General features: G+C 35.6%; 2 protein-coding genes and 1 pseudogene across 2 annotated transcripts in view; 1 reads left to right on the top strand and 2 right to left on the bottom strand.

The window, feature by feature from the left end:
• The window catches only part of LOC145789165 (uncharacterized), a 92,888-nt gene extending 88,499 nt beyond the window's left edge, over window positions 1–4,389 (bottom strand). Inside the window, exon 1 of the mRNA XM_082875138.1 lies at window positions 3,625–4,389. Coding sequence (XP_082731264.1) covers window positions 3,625–3,756 — 132 coding nt within the window. The 5' untranslated portion in view covers window positions 3,757–4,389. The remainder of the gene's footprint in view (window positions 1–3,624) is intronic.
• Window positions 4,390–11,631: 7,242 nt separating this feature from the next.
• On the top strand, window positions 11,632–14,344 carry LOC145792983 (UPF0481 protein At3g47200-like; annotated as a pseudogene).
• A 2,648-nt stretch (window positions 14,345–16,992) lies between these two features.
• On the bottom strand, window positions 16,993–18,130 carry LOC145793729 (mitochondrial glycine transporter-like). The gene is made up of 2 exons (XM_082876601.1): window positions 17,830–18,130; window positions 16,993–17,012 (listed from the first exon to the last, which is right to left on the bottom strand). Exons 1-2 carry the CDS (start codon window positions 18,128–18,130, stop codon window positions 16,993–16,995), a joined length of 321 nt encoding a protein of 106 aa, XP_082732727.1.
• Between the last annotated feature and the right edge of the window lie 218 nt (window positions 18,131–18,348).

The raw sequence follows: 18,348 nt of genomic DNA, 5'->3' as shown, positions 1-18,348 counted from the left end.
TGGGCATTGCTGATGTAATTCTTGGTATGAAAATTACTAAAACATCATAAGGATATGCTTTGTCACAATCTCATTACATTGAGAAAATACTTGACAAATTCAACAAAGATGATGATCATCTTGCTAGAATACCTGTAGATGTTAATTTGTATCTTTCTAAGAATGTACAGGATAGTATTTCTCAATTAGAGTATGCCCAAATTATTGGAAGCTTAATGTACTTGATGAACTCCACTCGCCCAGATATAGCTTATGCAGTAAGTAAATTAAGTAGATATACGAGTAATCCGGGAGTAGAATACTAGAAAGCAATTATAAGGGTTCTAAGATATCTCCGATTTACTCGTAACATTGGGCTTAATTATACTAGATATCTAGCAGTACTTGAAGGATACTGTGATGCTAATTGGATATCAGATACTAGAGACTCGAAGTCCACCAGTGGGTATGTCTTTACTCTTGGAGGGGCGGTTGTATCTTGGAAATTTTCCAAACAGACTTGCATTGCTAGGTCTACTATGGAATCTGAATTCATAGCTTTAGACAAAGCTGGGGAAAAAGCAGAATGGCTTCGCCACTTCCTTGAAGATATTCCAATATGGCCAAAGCCGGTGCCTGCTATATGCATACATTGTGATAGTCAATCAGCAATTGGTAGAACACAGAGTCATATGTATAACGGTAAGTCACGACACATTCGTCGTCGACATAACACAGTGCGACAACTACTCTCCAATGGAATTATGTCCATTGAATATGTGAAGTCTAAAGACAACATAGTGGATCCACTAACCAAAGGGTTAGAAAGAGAGCTAGTTGAGAATTCATCGAGGGGAATGGGACTAAAGCCTATTAAATAAGAGTTACCACAACGGCAACCCAACCTAGTTGACTGGAGATCCCAAGATCTAAGTTCTAAGGGACAACCGAGTTGTGAATGACTCAGAAGGATCACTGGGGAGTCCAACTCCTACCCATTTCTTTGATGAAATAGTGATGTACTGCAGCGTTTTAGGTTAAGTAAAACTTTTAATGATTCTTATATCTACGTAAACCTAGTGGAGTATAGCAGGATACTCTTTATAAGAATCACCTATGTGAGTGTGAACTGGGCCGGTTCTATGAGAATTGTGAAGGTCTACAAATCTCTAGAACACTCATGAAAGACCAGGTTGTTCAGGGCCAAAATGAACACAATAGTGAGAACTAAACTGTGTCTGGGAATATACTGTGTGAGTTATATTGTCTTGGTTTACACAAACGGCTAAACAGTTCAAGACATCATGTTCACTGGTTAGCTAGTAAATCCGATAGTGTCTCACAAGGGAAGGTTCAAAGCCAAAAGCTACCTATCCTTTGCAGAATATTTCCAATTTCTATACTTTCTGTAATTAGATCATGTTGCATTTTCTCTCCGTCAAATTCCATTCATATGGGGGATTGTTAGAAAAATTGGTTTATATAGACTTATTTTGGGTCAATTTTGAGCCCAAAATTTAGTGGGCCCCAAACGTCTTTTGGGGTGGGTCTGAAGAGGTGACGTGTTCCTTGCCACATGGCAAGTCACACAGTGAAGACGGAACGTCGAAACTATTTATGAGTGAATGGGAAGTTGACGTCGTTTCAGGTCTAATATTAATTTTTTAGACAAAATTCATTTGAATTTTTTCATTAAAATTATTGTGGGAATTTAATTTAAATCTAAATTCAAATTTTTGGGTTCCTTAGTGGTTTCCTAAAAATTGTATCTCTTCATTTTTTTTATTAAACTATTCAAATAGCTTAATAAAATTATTCCAAACGGTGAACGGTTTTATTGATTAAACTATTCTAATAGTTTAATAAAAAATTATATTCCAACAGTTTAGAACTTAGTCCACCAACGGCTACTTTTTCAAATTGTTTGGAAGAAAAAAGCTGTTCCATGTGCAACGGGCAGAATCTGTTTGAAACGGTTTGCACCTGTTCATTTGAATTCACATCTGTTCATTCAAATTATAGTACCTGTTCGGACAGCAGTTTTGCCTATATATACCAACTTTCCAATAGTGGTTAAGTATTCGGAAATCAATCTGAAAAAAGTTCCTTTGTGCTGTCCATTTTGCTCTAGTGCATTTATTCTTCATATATAATTTTAGGAAAAAATAAAGAGAGTATAGAACACAGGTTTGGTTCGCCGAACAAATTTGTTTGAAGTGCTTCTACAATTTTGTGAAGATCATTGTATCTTGGGAGATAGACACCACTCAACCGTAAGCACCGTAGCGGGGCGAATCTGTCTTAAGGACAGAGTGTCACACACTCGACTTGGTCTTTGAATTTTTTTTTCATTCAGTTCAATAAATAAATTTTGTATATTATTTATTTATTTGTTTGAATTTATTTCAATTTATTTTATTTACACAGAAGATTGTTCCAACAGTTTTCTTCATTGTATCTCTTCCGGTTGAAAGCTTTTCAGCCTTCTTTCGGCTTGTGTCTGCACATGATTGGGTTCTCTAATATGTGCCAACATAGTTGGGACGTATTTTTGATCTACGATGCTTTTTTGCCAAGCCTTTTTGTTCTTCTTCTTTATCAATAAAATTCTATTTTCTTTGCTAATCAAAAAAAGGAGTTTTTTTTTTTTTTTTTTGTGTGTTACATTGGAGTGTTACACTAATGTTGTGTTTGGTTGAGGGATTTGGGAAGAGATTTGAAAAGGGAAAGGGAAAAGGTGTGTGAAACTAGGTAAAATGTAAGTATATTTTATTTACATTTCACATACTTTTTCCTTTTACGTTTTTAAATCCCTTTCCAAATCCCCCAACCAAACACAGTGTAAGGAGTTTTTTTGGAGTGTAATATTAAAGTGTTATATTAGAGTGCTACGGTTAGGAAAGTGCACTAAGAAGTTTTTTGGAGTATTACACTAAGGAGTTTTTTAAAAATTTTACATTTGGGACAGTACATTACGGATTTTTTAGAGTATTACATTTGAGTGTTACATTCGGGTGTTACAGTTTGAAATTATACATTTTTTCAAAGCTTACTAAGGAATTTTTGTACTCTTTTTGAAATGTTTGAAGAATCTCGCATCCTTTTGAAGTATTTAAAGAATCTCATATTTTAAGTCATTTTTGTATTCCTTTTGAAATGTATGAAGAATATCACATTTTAAGTCATTCCAAATAAAAAAGATTCACATATAAAAATTCATCCAAATTTAATTCTCATAAGTTGTGTATCTTACCTTATAACTGTAAATTTAATTTCTAAATAATGTATTAAATCTATCTTTCTAAAATCAATGAGACTAATTGGTCTATAAGAAATTTTTTGAAAATAAACAGATTACTATTCCTCAAGATGAGATTTATATGTAAATTTTCTTTAAAATTATAAATTTTATCTCCCTATCCCACTTATAGTGTTTTCAAAAAAAAAAAAAAAAAAAAAAAATTATCATGGACACCAATCTGCATACAAACAGACATGATAAACTGATACTAGTGCATAAATATGTAAGTATTTATTTATACATACATATGATACTTAAAACAAATTGATCATAATTAAAGAAAAAAATAACATAACTAAAGATAGAGGTGTATATTATAGAATTCACTTAAAACATTTACTTACTCTACTTTTAGTGTTGTGTTTCCTGCTTTTCCTTCTTTTCTTTTGAAATTCTGAAGAGATCAATAATACAAAATGGCAATGAGAAAAAATCTGGCTTTGAGAAACCACTTGGTAGGAAGAGCTAGTTTCCATAATTGTGGGTGGGAAAAGAGGGTATTTGTAGGTGAGGAAGAGTGTGCTTTTTTATTGGAAGGAAAGTAGTGAGAATTTTTACTGAAGTTTCTAAGAATTGAAGTTAACGACACCTGTTGGCTCCTCAGAAGATTTTTTTTTTTTTTTTTTGTCGGGGAGGGGGAGTCTGGATCCTCTACCGCCTTCCTCTGCGACTGTTCTTGCGGTGCCCCAAAACGACGTCGTTTTGGGGCAAAATTTCAAAGCCTTCCTCTGCGGCTGTTCTTGCGGTGCCCCAAAACGACGTCGTTTTGGGGCAAAATTTCAAAAAAAAAAATAAATACACAGCATCAGAAATCGAAGAAGAGAAAGGAGAAAAAGAGCCAAGCACATAAGAAGAGAGAGAGGAGAAGAACACCTCTTCAAACCCAAAACAAGAAAATAAGTTAGAAACCTGAAGAGGTGTTCTTCTTCTTGAAGCCCAAAACAAGAAAAAAAAAGTTAGAAAACGAAATGCATCCTCTGTTCTTCTTCCTTTCATTTTTGTTGATTTGCAGAGAAACAAAAGGTACCCAGAAGCCAAAACCAGCTTATTTTGAATGAGAAAGCTAGTTTTAAGACCAAGCTCCAAAAGGGTTTGTTTGGTTTGATGTAATTTCCTGATTAGAACCCATAGATCAAAGGCTTGAAAACAACTTCAAGCAAACCCACTTTCTTTGTTTCAAAAAATAAAAAACAAATTTACAGAACTCTATGAATGAAATTGAGGGATTCCAAAAACAGTTCAAAATGGAAAAGATCCACCATCTAAGTGGATCCATTGTGCTTTCGTGTTCTCTCTTCCATAAATTGTGTGAATCCCAACGCCGGCTAGTCCAAATCTGTTTCAACAGATGAACAAACGAGGCCGTTGGCGGAGGCAGTGGGTGGACGAAAAGCAAGGGCTGCGACGGTGGCGGAGAAGCAGTGGGAGTTCGCCGGCGAGAGAGAAAGAACAGGTGCTCTGTTCGTTTGAAGAGGTTTTTCTTCTCCTCTCTCTCTCTCCCTATGTGCTTGGCTCTTCTTCCCCTCTTTCTCCTTTGATTTCTGATTCTCTGTGTGTGTGTTTTTTTTTTTTTTGGTGAAATTTTGCTCCAAAACGACGTCGTTTTGGGGCACCACAAGAACCGCTATAGAAAGCTGCGGCAGAGGATCCGGACTCGGGGGGAGAAGAGTGTGCTTTTTTCATTGGAAGGAAAGTAGAGGAGGAATATATGCATTTCCTTTTGTAGCTGAGGAAGAGTGTGTTTTTTCATTGGAATCGAGGGGGGGAAGTGTGTGTTTTTTTCATTAGAAGGAAAGTAGTGGGGGAATATATGCATTTCCTTTTGTAGGTGCGGAAGAGTGTGCTTTTTCATTGGAAGGAAAGTAGTGAGAATTTTCACATAAGTGTCGCGGGGGGGATGGGGTGGGAATCTTTTGAGGAAGTGTGCTTTTTTCATTGGAAGGAAAGTAGGGGGGGGAATATATGCATTTCCTTTTGTAGGTGAGGAAGAGTGTGCTTTTTCATTGGAAGAAAAGTAGTGAGAATTCTAGGAATTGAGGTTAACAACGCTGGTTGGCTCCTCAAAAGAATTGGGGACTTTCACAAAACTTGGCCCCTTGGAAAAAAAAAATCGTTTGATTGGGAATTTTTAAAAACAGTTTCGTATTTTTTTATTAATTTTTTAAAAAAAATTAAAATATTAAAAAAATTACTATAAAAAGAAATGAAGATTAAAACTCATATTATAATGACACAAGACATAAGAGATAATAAACATTTTATGATATAGAAATATAATCATTGTCATATTTTATTGAAAAATTAATAGTGGGTATGAAAGACAGATTAGGTGAGAAAGAACACATTTTTCATTTTAAAAATATAAAAAATAAAAAACTTAATTTAAAAAAAAATTCAATTGAGAAAATTGACACAAAACAAGTTGCACATACTCTTTATTTCTTTAGTTAAAATATAGGAAAAATTAGTAAAACATCTCTATTTAACTTTGTATAGTAGGAGATATTTTTTTTTTATAGCTAAAATCCTTCGATGAAATTTTTCTGTAACCATACTACAGAATGTGTTAGGATAAAATTTCTCTAAGTTGAATAAATTTTTTTTTTGTCGAGCGAAATTTTTCTAAGTCGAATTTTTTCTATAAAAATATTAAGAGATCTTAACTATTATAAGAATATTATATACTCTTTATTTTATAAAATTTTAATATCAAGACCTTAAAAAAAATTCTCTTAAAATGTATATATAAAAAGTATATTCTTTATTGGGACAATTGAAGAAGGGGGGGCAAAATCTGTCGCAATTTCACAGCATTTTTTTGTTTTTTAAGGTACATCCCAGCGTTTTCTTCATTCATATCATATCCAAGGAATGATTCTATTCATTATTCTCGACCTGCAATGACTTCTCATTTCTCCGATCAAAAACAGGGTTTGGATCTTTTATTTATTTTTTTCCTGGAGCGATCCTACTGATACGCAATCAAGGACCTTCTTTTCTATCTAGTAAGTTATCATCCTCTTTCGCTCAAGCTGACATGTAAACTCACTATTTTTTTTTTCTTTTTCTTTTTTAAGTAATAAATTAACAATGTTGAATTCTATTGTAATAAACTGCAAGAGAAGAAATTATTAGTAGTGGTTGGTTTTGAATCAAATTTCTGGATGTATAAAAAGTCATGAAGATGTGGAATTATCATAAGACTTATATTTAAAATTCTATCTATCCCTTTTATTCTAGGAGTCTTTTTAATCAATTTTTTCTCTCTTGTGAATGCAACAACTTAGGGTGAAAGTAATAGATAATTTTTGGGAAAATTCTTGAATTTACACAAGTCTTGTATCTGAAAGTGTTATCTAGTCTGTCTCTCGACTTTAATGGGAAATAAATATGCAGGAGAAACTTGACTTCAATTCTTGAATTTGTGAACCATGGGATGGGATTGCCCTTGAAATCTGATTGTGTAAGAGAAATTGTAGGTAAATGGGATTAAAGATATAAAATATCCCTTATTGAATAGTTCAACCATATTTTTGTGGGATATCATCACCCCATGTGAGGGGTGATTCTCCATGTGAAGAAGGAGTTGGCAATGTGCAAAGCCAACACACATGAGCTGCCATGTTAGGAAGCCTTTAGCCATGTGAAGAAGGAGTTGGCACAAGCTGGCCATGTGCTGGCCAGCCCCTCCATCTCTATTCTGTTAGTGTATAAATGGAGGCTGAGGGGAGGGTTTGAGAGATAGAGGAGAACAAGAGAGATAGAGCAGAGCAAGCCACAGAGAGTGAGATATCTGAGGTGGAGAGACCGTCTTCCTCGGTGTGAGCGAGGGAGACGGGTGAGTGGGTGAGTGAGGAGAGTGTGAGCTCCTCCTCTATTGTAATCTTTCTGTAATATCTCCATTGTTATAGTGATAACCGGCTACTCTCCCGTGGACGTAGGCATTGAGGCCGAACCACGTTAAATATTGTGTCTCCTTGAGTGTGGGTGTGTTTTTCTGCATGGAATAATTTCTATAAGGTCTTGGGTGGGATCTCAGATCCCAACAAGTGGTATCAGAGCCTCGTTGGTGGCGTTTCGGAACAAAAACAGCATGTTGTTTGAAACTGCCCAGAAATCAAGTTGCTCGAAATCAGGTTTTGAGTATACGAGGAGCAAGGGCTCGAGAAGAGGAGTCCAACCATGTAAAGCAGACACCCAGAGGAGTCCCCACGCGCCCTCACGCGCCGCCTGAAGAAGGCACGTGAGGCCCAGTCTCTGCACGCGCCCCCATGCGCCGTGAAGACAGTCGGCGCGTCGTCCCAGTCGCAGGCACGCGCCACACGCGCGGCTCATGGAAGAAGACGAGTGAGAGTTGCGCGTGTCCACCACGCGCACGCCACGCAAGCCCACGTCAGCAGCCACGTCAGCAAGAGTTGCCACGTTGTTGCCACGTTATCAGCCAGGTCACCGCCACGTGGCCAGCCACGTCATCGACACGTGGCCATAGAGCATTGCCACGTCAGCACAGGTGTGCCACGTGTCTGCCACGTCAGCAGTGGTGTTGACCAGTCAACCTGAGGCAGGGAGGGATCTAGTGCTACGCGGCAAGGGTGTAGCCGCAGGAGGAAGGATCCAGTGCTTCGCGACTAAGGTGCAGTCGCAGATCTGAGGCGTACAAAATCTTTTGGCTAGATCGAAGCCATTTGGAGTCCGTTTTTGGTGATCCAATAGTGGTTTTCGACTATTTGGAGTATTCCAGACACATCCGTATGGTCAGATTTTGCAAATAAGTTTTCAAAAAATTGCAGTTTTTATTTTGGCAATCCGAAGTACTTTTCCGGCTAATTTGAGCAGTCCGGACTTCACAGCAAAGCCTGTTTTTCAAACAGAGATTACTTTCTGGATGATGGAGGAATCCACATCAGTTTTAGGGCCAATGATTCGGTTGAACGCTTCTAATTAGGCGATATGAAAGCTGCGGATGGAGGACGTCCTGTATTGTAAAGATTTGTTTGACCCTATAGCGCTAAAGGGGGTCAAACCAGATGGAGACAAGGATGGGGACTGGATAAAAACCAACCGGAAGACTGTCGGTCAAATCAGACAGTGGATTGACCACAGTGTGTTCCACCATGTTGCCCAAGAGACAGACGCCTATGCCCTATGGATGAAATTGGAGGGCATGTACCAGTCCAAGACCGCACAGAACAAAGCCTTGATAATGAGAAGGCTTATAAACCTGAAGTTGAAGAATGGTGTGTCTGTTGCTGAACACACCAGTGAATTCCACAGCCTTGTGAACCAGCTTGCATCAATCAAAATGGAGTTGGAGGATGAGATGCAAGCATTATTATTACTCAGTTCCTTACCAAACAGCTGGGAGACGTTGGTGGTTTCTCTCAGTAATTCTGCACCCGAAGGGAAGCTGACCATGGGGATAGTCACAGACGCCTTATTCAACGAGGAGGCAAGGAAGAAAGAGATGGAAGGAGAGCAGTCCCATGCCCTTGTCACAGAAAGTAGAGGCAGAGATAGAGAAAGAGGCAAAAGTAGAGGAAGAAGTAAAAGCAGAGGGCGTTCACAGTCCAGACAGAACAACATGAGGAGGTGTTTTTACTATGATCAAGAGGATCACGTAATAAGAGATTGCCCAGAGAAAAAGGCGGACAGACAAGCCAAAGAGAAGGCTAAGGGACACGGAGGTCCCTCAACTACAGCAGTTGTAGTGAATTCCTCTGACGATGAAGAGGTAATGCTTACAATCTCGTCAGAGTTGGAGACACCCGGCTGGATTTTGGATTCAGGGTGTACGTTCCACATATGTGCGGATAAGAAGCTTTTCTCCACTTATCGAAGAGTCAGCGGTAGCACTATCCAGATGGCCAACAACACAGTGAACAGAGTTGTCGGCATAGGGACAGTGCGGTTCCTTGCTAAGGCTAGAAGAAAAGTAATTTTATCTAAGGTCCGACATGTGCCAGGAGTACGGAGGAATCTAATCTCCCTGAGTATGCTAGATCTAAAAGGAAATTGTTTCTCATCTAGTGGCGGGGTTCTTCATGTACACAGAGGTGATAGAGAAATGTTGCAAGGCAAATTGTGCAACAAACTGTATAGACTGGAAGGAGAAGTTTTGACAAAGATGAGTGTTGTCAAATGCCAGTCGAAGGGTACAAAGAGAGAACATACGCAACCAAAGCGTATGATTGAGCAAGGCTTTCATCAGGAATGGCGAAAACGGTGCACGAGAACGCAAGGAGGCAGTTCAAAGGTGCACAGATCTGAGCAGTGAAGCCAATCTTGAAGAAAGTTCAGAGCAAAGAAACCAAGTCTGTAGAGACTATGCCAGTGAAGAAGAGAGCTTCTTTTGCTCCCGTGTTAAAGACATTTTGCAACCTCTCAAAAGATGCATTGAAGGGAGGGATGCAATTTCGAGTCACAAAGTGAGCTTTGCAATGCACTCCAATAAGGGGGTGCAAGCACTATGCACGGAGTTGCATAGTGGTAACTTGTACAGACCGGTGGAAGTTGTCTTGGCAGAAAGGCTAACTGTCAAACATCAGTACGGACGTACAAGTGAGACAGAACCGAACATCAGGGATTGCAGCACAGACAACGGGCGTATGAGATCGCTGGGAAGTTGTTCTGAAGTGCAGAAAGCAAAGGCTGGTTGTTCAGAAATAAGCTCCGAGCAAGGAAAATTGAGGATGTTGATGTGTCAAACTCTGAAGTTTTCTAGTTGCTCCCGTGTTCATCATGCAAGAAGTTGCACGGTAACGCAAGGGTATCCCGAGCAGGGGGTACAGGGCATCCAATCAGGGGGTGCTTGATACCTTGGCAGCAGGTTTTGTTATGGATCACCTCACATGGGCTGAGGGGGTGATTTGTGGGATATCATCACCCCATGTGAGGGGTGATTCTCCATGTGAAGAAGGAGTTGGCAATGTGCAAAGCCAACACACATGAGCTGCCATGTTAGGAAGCCTTTAGCCATGTGAAGAAGGAGTTGACACAAGCTGGCCATGTGCTGGCCAGCCCCTCCATCTCTATTCTGTTAGTGTATAAATGGAGGCTGAGGGGAGGGTTTGAGAGATAGAGGAGAACAAGAGAGATAGAGCAGAGCAAGCCACAGAGAGTGAGATATCTGAGGCGGAGAGACCGTCTTCCTCGGTGTGAGTGAGGGAGACGGGTGAGTGGGTGAGTGAGGAGAGTGTGAGCTCCTCCTCTATTATAATCTTTCTGTAATATCTCCATTGTTATAGTGATAACCGGCTACTCTCCCGTGGACGTAGGCATTGAGGCCGAACCACGTTAAATATTGTATCTCCTTGAGTGTGGGTGTGTTTTTCTGCATGGAATAATTTCTATAAGGTCTTGGGTGGGATCTCAGATCCCAACAATTTTGGTGCTTGTTTTATTCAACTCATCTTAAACTCGATTTGAGAGGTCGATAATTATATCAGACTAACCAAGCAATCAAGCTATTAGAGCTTGTTTTTTTATGGGCTCGAGTAGAATCTTGCTTGAGATCATTCATGCAATAAACTAGTAAACCTCAATCTTCATTCTATATCTCACCAATTTTTCTAATCAAGTTTGAGCAGCCATTACTTGGTTCAGCTAGTATTGTTTTCATTGAACAATTTTGAAGAGTCTAAAAAAGGATAACCCTATGATTCTAAGTATGGTTATCAGAATCTCGATCCAGATCTTACGATTCATTTGGACACAATCGATCTGGATCGTGTAAAAAATCCCTTATAGGTAGGATCATTCGATCTTGGTAATAGGATCTTATAAGATTGTGGAATTCCGATCTGAATCCAATCCAATTTGTAAGTCTTGTTTTGTATTGTATAATATATTTTATTGTAAATTTTATGTTTGTTGTATAAATATCAATTTTTGTGGTCCAAATGAATATATATATAAAAAAAAATAGTATTGAATCAAATAAACAAACTAGGAAACAAACATTTAATATAATACCAATTTAAGAAAACTAAGTGGTCAGAAAAACAAATTTAGCTTTAGTGGGGTCTATAAGAAGGAGAACATGATTGTAATTTTATCCCAATTTTTGGAAAGACAATTTTTGTGACTTGAACCTGCTCCACTAGGAATGCTAATGACAAACCTTATCATTCGGTTAAGCCACTGATTTGACTTCTCAATCTATTTTCATATCCAACTTTGTTAAATATTGTTTTTTCACTTTTTAGGCATTATTGTAGATTACAAAGTATTATGTTATATAATTCTTCTTCTTCACCTTCTTTTTTAATCAAATGCAAAACTTTTACTATCAAGTTTTCTGTTGTATAATATTATATTTACATTTTACATGGAGAATTATATTTTTCACAATATCTTCACTTCTTTTTAGTAGAATATAGTCTTGTTTTGTATATACTTTTTAAGAAATGTTTATTTAAATTAAATTATTACATAATTTGCCTTCTTCAGTAGGATCTTACGATTCTCGATCCAATTCTACGATCCGATCCTATAAACACCTCCAACGATCTAACGTAAGATCCCGATTTTAACAACCGTTCCCACTTCAATGCTAACAGATCGAGAATTGAATGATGGCTTGTCTCATAAACATTCTTGAGAATGGCAACAATTTTACTCACTCAGATATCTCTTGTTCTAATAGAAAGACGATGCTGTAGAATATTGTGAGATTTCACCAACAATGTACGACAAGTAACTTGAATATGGACTTTAATTGTTCTGTACTGAAATGGTGAGTAATTAAATTAGCTTGCTTTTTTAAATGGAAAGTTTAAATTGCTGAACGTAAAATAAAAAAGTCTCAAACTTTGATTATTCTACCAAAGTCATTACATTTTAAGACGAATGATGAAAAGAAACGTTCTTGCTTTTCTATGTTTTGTATGTAACTATTGAGAGTGAAGATATTATATATAATATGAACATTCCATCGAAAAGTTTTTGTTTCATTGGAACCCATATTGTAACTAGCATTTGTTTAAATATGGGATAACATGCTCGATAAGGCATGAGTTCAAACATCACAAGTGTTTCTTCATAGGAACATCCACGAATTTGATTGATCATTACATGTTTGATACTCAATATAGTTGGAATAATCACATTAATAGCTTCATTGACAGTTATCTTCATTCCTAAATGTTATTATCCAAAGTTGAAAGAGTTCTCCACATAACTAATGGAAATCATGATAGATCATGGAACCAAATGACTAAAAGTTTCTTTTGTTTTGTTTTACATTCATAATACTATTACCTGAAAGGTATGACACTTATAAGAAAGAAGTCTCTTTTCTCTTTTCTCCTCTCTCTCTCTCTCTCTCTCTTAGTTTTTTCTATTTTCCCAAGGCCTCGTTTGGCATTAATGAAAGTAATGTCGCTGATGAAATGGTCCTTTAGGTGTTTACCCATTTCAATTTTAGATGAGCTAAAGTTCAGTTATGCATCAAAATATCTAATTCTTGATTCATAGGAATCTAAGAGTTGGTGGGGACATTGACCACCTTAAGCAGGCATCATACAATCATATTTTATTTTTGGGCATTGGAATTCAATTTGAACAAGTTCTTTGTGATTTGTTTGGAACAGGGTATTGCTATTGCTTTTTAAGAAAACATGCAACCCAGTGTTGAAGCAGATTCTGTTTCTATTATAATCGGTATTGATGAAAAGCTCACTCAAATCTCACCTTCACCATCGGAGTGTTGTATATTTAGAGTACATAAAGAACTATGTGGGGTAAATGAGAAGGCTTATGAACCAGAGACTGTTGCAATAGGTCCTTACCACCGCGGTAAACAGAGCCTACAAATGATGGAGGAGCATAAGTTGCGCTATTTGCAATTACTTCTTAAAAGAAAAAATGAGAGTAGTGCAGATAAATATGTCACTACTATTAAATCGCTAGAACAAGAAGCACATAGATGTTATGTTGAATCGGTAAGCCTCAGTGCAAATGAAATGATTGAAATGATGCTATTGGACGGTTGCTTCATCATTGAATTGATGCAGAAGTTTGAGATGGCATTCTTGAGAGACAAGAATAATTCTATTTTTCATATGGATTGGATTGTTAGTAGCTCGCAGCACGATTTAATGATATTTGAAAACCAATTGCCATTTTTTATACTCTGCAAGTTATTTGACATGATCAAGGTTCCAAACCAACATAACAGGCTCATTTATGTTGCCTTGTGTTTTTTTCGTGATCTTTTACCAGGTCCTGGTTATAGAGATCGTGTTGATGGAAACTCACACTTCAAGATCAGGCATTTACTTGGGTTGATTCACAATAATTGGCTTCCTTCATTTGCAGGGATTGTTCCCAACGGAGATGGCTCAAATGAAAAAGGGAATTGGTGTTTCATTCCTAATACCATAGAGGTTCGAGAAGCTGGAGTCAAACTAGTGAAGATTGAAGGAGCTAGCTTATTTGATATCAAATTCGAAAATGGGGTAATAAAGATTCCACCTTTAACCATTGAAGACAGGACTTAGTCATTCTTCAGAAACCTCATTGTGTACGAGCAATATTGTCCAGATAATCAACTCACTTATATCACCGATTATGTGAGATTCATGGATTGCCTCATCAACTCTCCGAAAGATGTTGAAATACTCTCTCGCCGTGGAATCATTGATAATTGGTTAGGCGACAATGAAGTGGTTTCCACGATATTTAACAAGATCAGTGACGCAGTGACAGGGCCTAGCAGCCATTTCCAGTATGATGATATCTTCAACCGGGTGAACATACATTGCGGCAAACGTAGGAATCAGTGGATGGCGAAGTTAAACCGGAACTATTTAAATAGCCCATGGGCAGTTATTTCGATTCTGGCTGCTTTGGCACTACTACTCACTTCTACACAAACTGTGTTTACTATTTTTCCTCGCAAATAATTATTGTGTATCTTTCTTTCTCAAATCTGCTTTAGCTTTTTTGCTGTCTTCTCTCTTTATTTTTTTCCCTCTTGTATCACTTTTCTCTGTGAAATCATGTAAAAGGAAAAAAATAAAAATTATGAAGGGTGAGTTGAAGATGGAGATGGTAACAAATTCATTTATGCATTTGCATTGCATGTTTTACTTGTTATAGGTAAGAAAATGACATGGCTTATGGAATGTGGATTGCCAGAAGAAGAAACAAAGTTAATGCTTTGAAATCACCTCCATATTTTTGTAACAGTATATCATTATTAGGTTCAACTTTTGTCTGTTTAAAAGGCTAATTTTGATGTTGGATGTTCGACCGTCGTTGGTTTCTTTGGTTGTGTGGCTGATGCCAATTTGCTTTTATAATACTATTTTACCCATCTAAAAAGAAGGGGGGCTCATTTTGATAAATAAATGAAAAAGAAAAGCATTGATAAGCATTTTTACATGTCCAAATTAAATTAAATAAATAGTGAGGCATAGACACTTTATAGCTGACACCCCTTTTTTAAAAGCAAAATAACACTACATGATTTTTAGATTCTAATGTACTTATGTCTGGGTACAAATTTAATAATGTTCACTCATTTTTAGTATAACATGATATTTGATTTTTAGATACTAATGTACTTATTTTTCTTTGTGAAAAATTTGTAGTGTGCACTCTCTTTGGATATAATGTGAAATATTTTAACTTACAACGTGATGTATTTAAAGTCATCGTCTAATCATATTATGCCATAATTTCAATAATTCAATAAATCATAAATCAAAATAACAATCAAATGTTACGTCATAATAAAATTATTATGTTGCCTCTTAATTAAAGGGAGTGCACATGATGTACATGAATGTGTATAAAAAATGTGATTATGTTGTTTTGCACTAATGGTTCCAATATGTTTTTTACTTTAAAATTTTTTTTTACATTTTTTATACACTTTTCTTCCTTTTAAAAATAAAAATATATCTTAAGAAAATCCCCGTCAATAAATATAATCCCTAAAATGTCAGGTTTTAATGTTGAAAAGCAAAACCAAAAGCAAAAAGAAAAAGAAAAAGAAAAGAAAAAAGGCTCACAAATAGAACAATAGAAGCGGAGGAAAATGAAAAGGTAAAAAGAAGAAAATCTATTTGGTTTTTGGTGCGGGTAGCCCTATACGCAATGTTTAGCATACAAGGAATGGAAAAGAGGATAGAAAGGAATGGAAGTGAGTATAAAATTGGTTTACACTTATACCATTACAAATTCATATATTTAGGGTTAGTTTGGAAAATATCTCTTTTCAGTGTTTTCTAAATTTTTTTATTAAAATATAAAGTGAAAAAAATTAATGTGTTTAATACTGTTATGATCATACTTTATTTGTAATGTTCAACCAAAAAAAAAAAAAATACTCAATTTGTAAATCCCAAAGGATTTAGCTTAGTGAAAGGAGAAAATAACCAAAAAATTTATCACTTAAAAAGTCGCAGGTTCAAATTTTACGAAAGCCAAACATACATCTCAAATCTGGGGAAATCTCACAAACACCAACACAAACATACCAAATCTTAGGGGCTCCGTTAAAATACAAATTGCCATGTGATTTGAAGAATTACAAATATCTTCTTGTAGAATTTTTATTTAACAAAATTAACGTTTTCCTATACAATAATAAAATTATCTAAATTATTAATTAAAAAATATTTCTAATATCATTAAAAACTATTAATTGACTTGATAATTTATTAAGCTCTATTAAAAATGTTTCTCATATAAGTTTGGATAAAATTAGGATAAATTACAAATACACTCCTTGAGATTTGCTTAAAATAAAAATTATCTCCTGTGATTTGGAAAATTATAAATACCTCATTGTTAGAATTTTTAATTTAACAGAATTAATTAAAAAAATGAAATTCATAACTGCTTTCTTATATAATAATAATATTACCTGAATTATTAATTGAAAAATATTTTTAACATCATTAAAAATTATTAATTGACTTGATAATTTATTAAATAAAATAAGTGATTTGTTATAAAAATCTTAGGAAATGAAATGTACTTTTCAGAACCACATAAACGATTCATATTTTAAGCAAATCTTTTAATTACCTATAAAATTATTGGCCATGAAAATGTGATAACAAATTTACATTTGGCCTTCTTGTTTTTTTAATTAAAAACTGAGTAAGCCCTATTGTACCTGATTAAAATTAAATTTATAACCCAAGACGCTTATCTTTTTATCAATTTATAATTTTCCTTTTAAAATTTCTATAAATTTTCAATATTTCCTTCAAACATTTCAAAAAAAAAAAAATTATATTATCAGTCCCTATAATTTGAGACCTGTGCTACTTTGGTCTTTGACTTTTTAATTATAATATATTTGACCTTAAATTTTAAATCTTATTCCAAATAAGGATAATCAAAGACATATATATATATATATATATTTTAGCAAACAATCCATTTCAAGTGCAAAGTTGTCATACAATTTATTTTGTGTTTTAACTTGTATGTTACTTGAAATATAATGACCCATTTTTTTAACAAATAATGTTGAAATTTTCTTGGTTAAAATGTTTTTTTTTATATTTATTTTCGTTAAATTAGTTTCAATTTTTTCAGAAGTTAAACATAACGACAACTTTGATATTATTATTAAACCAATCATTAAATAAAAAAAAATCTAAAATTAAAGTTATATCATATATTAAACATATCAATTACATATTAAAAACCTAATAACCATCCATTATATGATAATCATTCAAAAATATATGTTAACAATAAATACGGCAATCTATTACATGATAATCATAAAAAATATCAACAGAATTAATCACCCATTGCATGATCATTATCCAAACATATACTAAAAATTAATTTGGTAAAAAAATAAAAAAATAAAAATGTAAAAAATTTATCATTTTTACATAATTTTATCTTTCGTGGATATAAATAATTTTCAAAAATTTAAAAATAATTTTGACATTTATTTTTGTTAAACTAGTTTATATTTTATCAAATTGATGACTTTGCCTTTGAAATAGAACAATGATGTCTTCAATTGTCATTATTTGGAATAAGATTCAAAATTTATGATCAAATATATCACAATTAAAAAGTGAGAAACTAAAGTGATATAAGCCTTAAATTATAGGGACCATTGGTATAATTTGTTCAAAAAAACATAGATAGATACCCAAAAATAGATGTAGAGTGGTTAATGAGGATTGTATGGAAAAGAAAACGAGGTCCCCTCTTCGTGTCATCATATAAGGGGAGGAGGCTTGGTATGGTACTTGGCTCAACTTATTTGCGCAAAGTGTTAATGTACACCTAAACCTACTCCACTAAACCTAACCCACTATACCACTCCACCTCCACTTCACCTACTCCACTACACACTCCACTTCACCTACTCCACCACTCCACCTCCACTTCACATCTCCATCTCCTATATAATGTACATACAATACATCAAAACATACATCAATCAATAATACATCAGTTTCTTTACATGGTATCAGAGCAAGGTTAAAGATCTTGGTGTTCTTCGCCTTCCGGCGGGCGGCAACCTTGCCTTGACCGCCCGCCGGATCTCAACCAATTCAAACCTCCCTCTCCCTCTTGAGTCTTGGCCGAAAGGCGTTTGAGAAACTCGTAGGTAGTGATCATGGTGGTTGCTGACATTGACATGGAAGCCCAGCAAGGTCCAAGTCCTCTATAACAAGCCATCCATCCACCTTCTCTTACCAAATTCCGAACAGTTTGTCGCATTGTTGGTACCCCTTTACGCCCATTATTATTCTCATCTCCATCCAAAACCTGTAACCTTGTCTTGATTGTATCAAGTGGCATCTTAATCAAAGCCGAAACCCCACCTGCCATGGCTGCACTCACCTCCTGAACTGCCATTACAGTCTTCGAATCTGGTCTAAAACTGTTCCCACCATTCTCATTCCTGCACGAGTCTTTCTTGCAAAGCTAACATCCAATTCCACCCCAAACAGGCCTCTGCGCAACAGCGTAGGATGCCCACCAAACTGCATTTGAAGGAGCATAAGTCAGTATTGAAATCCCAAATCCTCTATACAGACCCCTCGGTCCATCCGTATTCAGAATCTTTCTAAACG

The sequence above is a fragment of the Camellia sinensis genome, chromosome 6 (genome assembly GCF_055761805.1).
Source record: "Camellia sinensis isolate YWXY chromosome 6, ASM5576180v1, whole genome shotgun sequence".
Lineage (NCBI taxonomy): Eukaryota > Viridiplantae > Streptophyta > Magnoliopsida > Ericales > Theaceae > Camellia > Camellia sinensis.
Note: the sequence above shows the minus strand (reverse complement) of the source record. Positions and strands in the feature narration are given on the sequence as shown.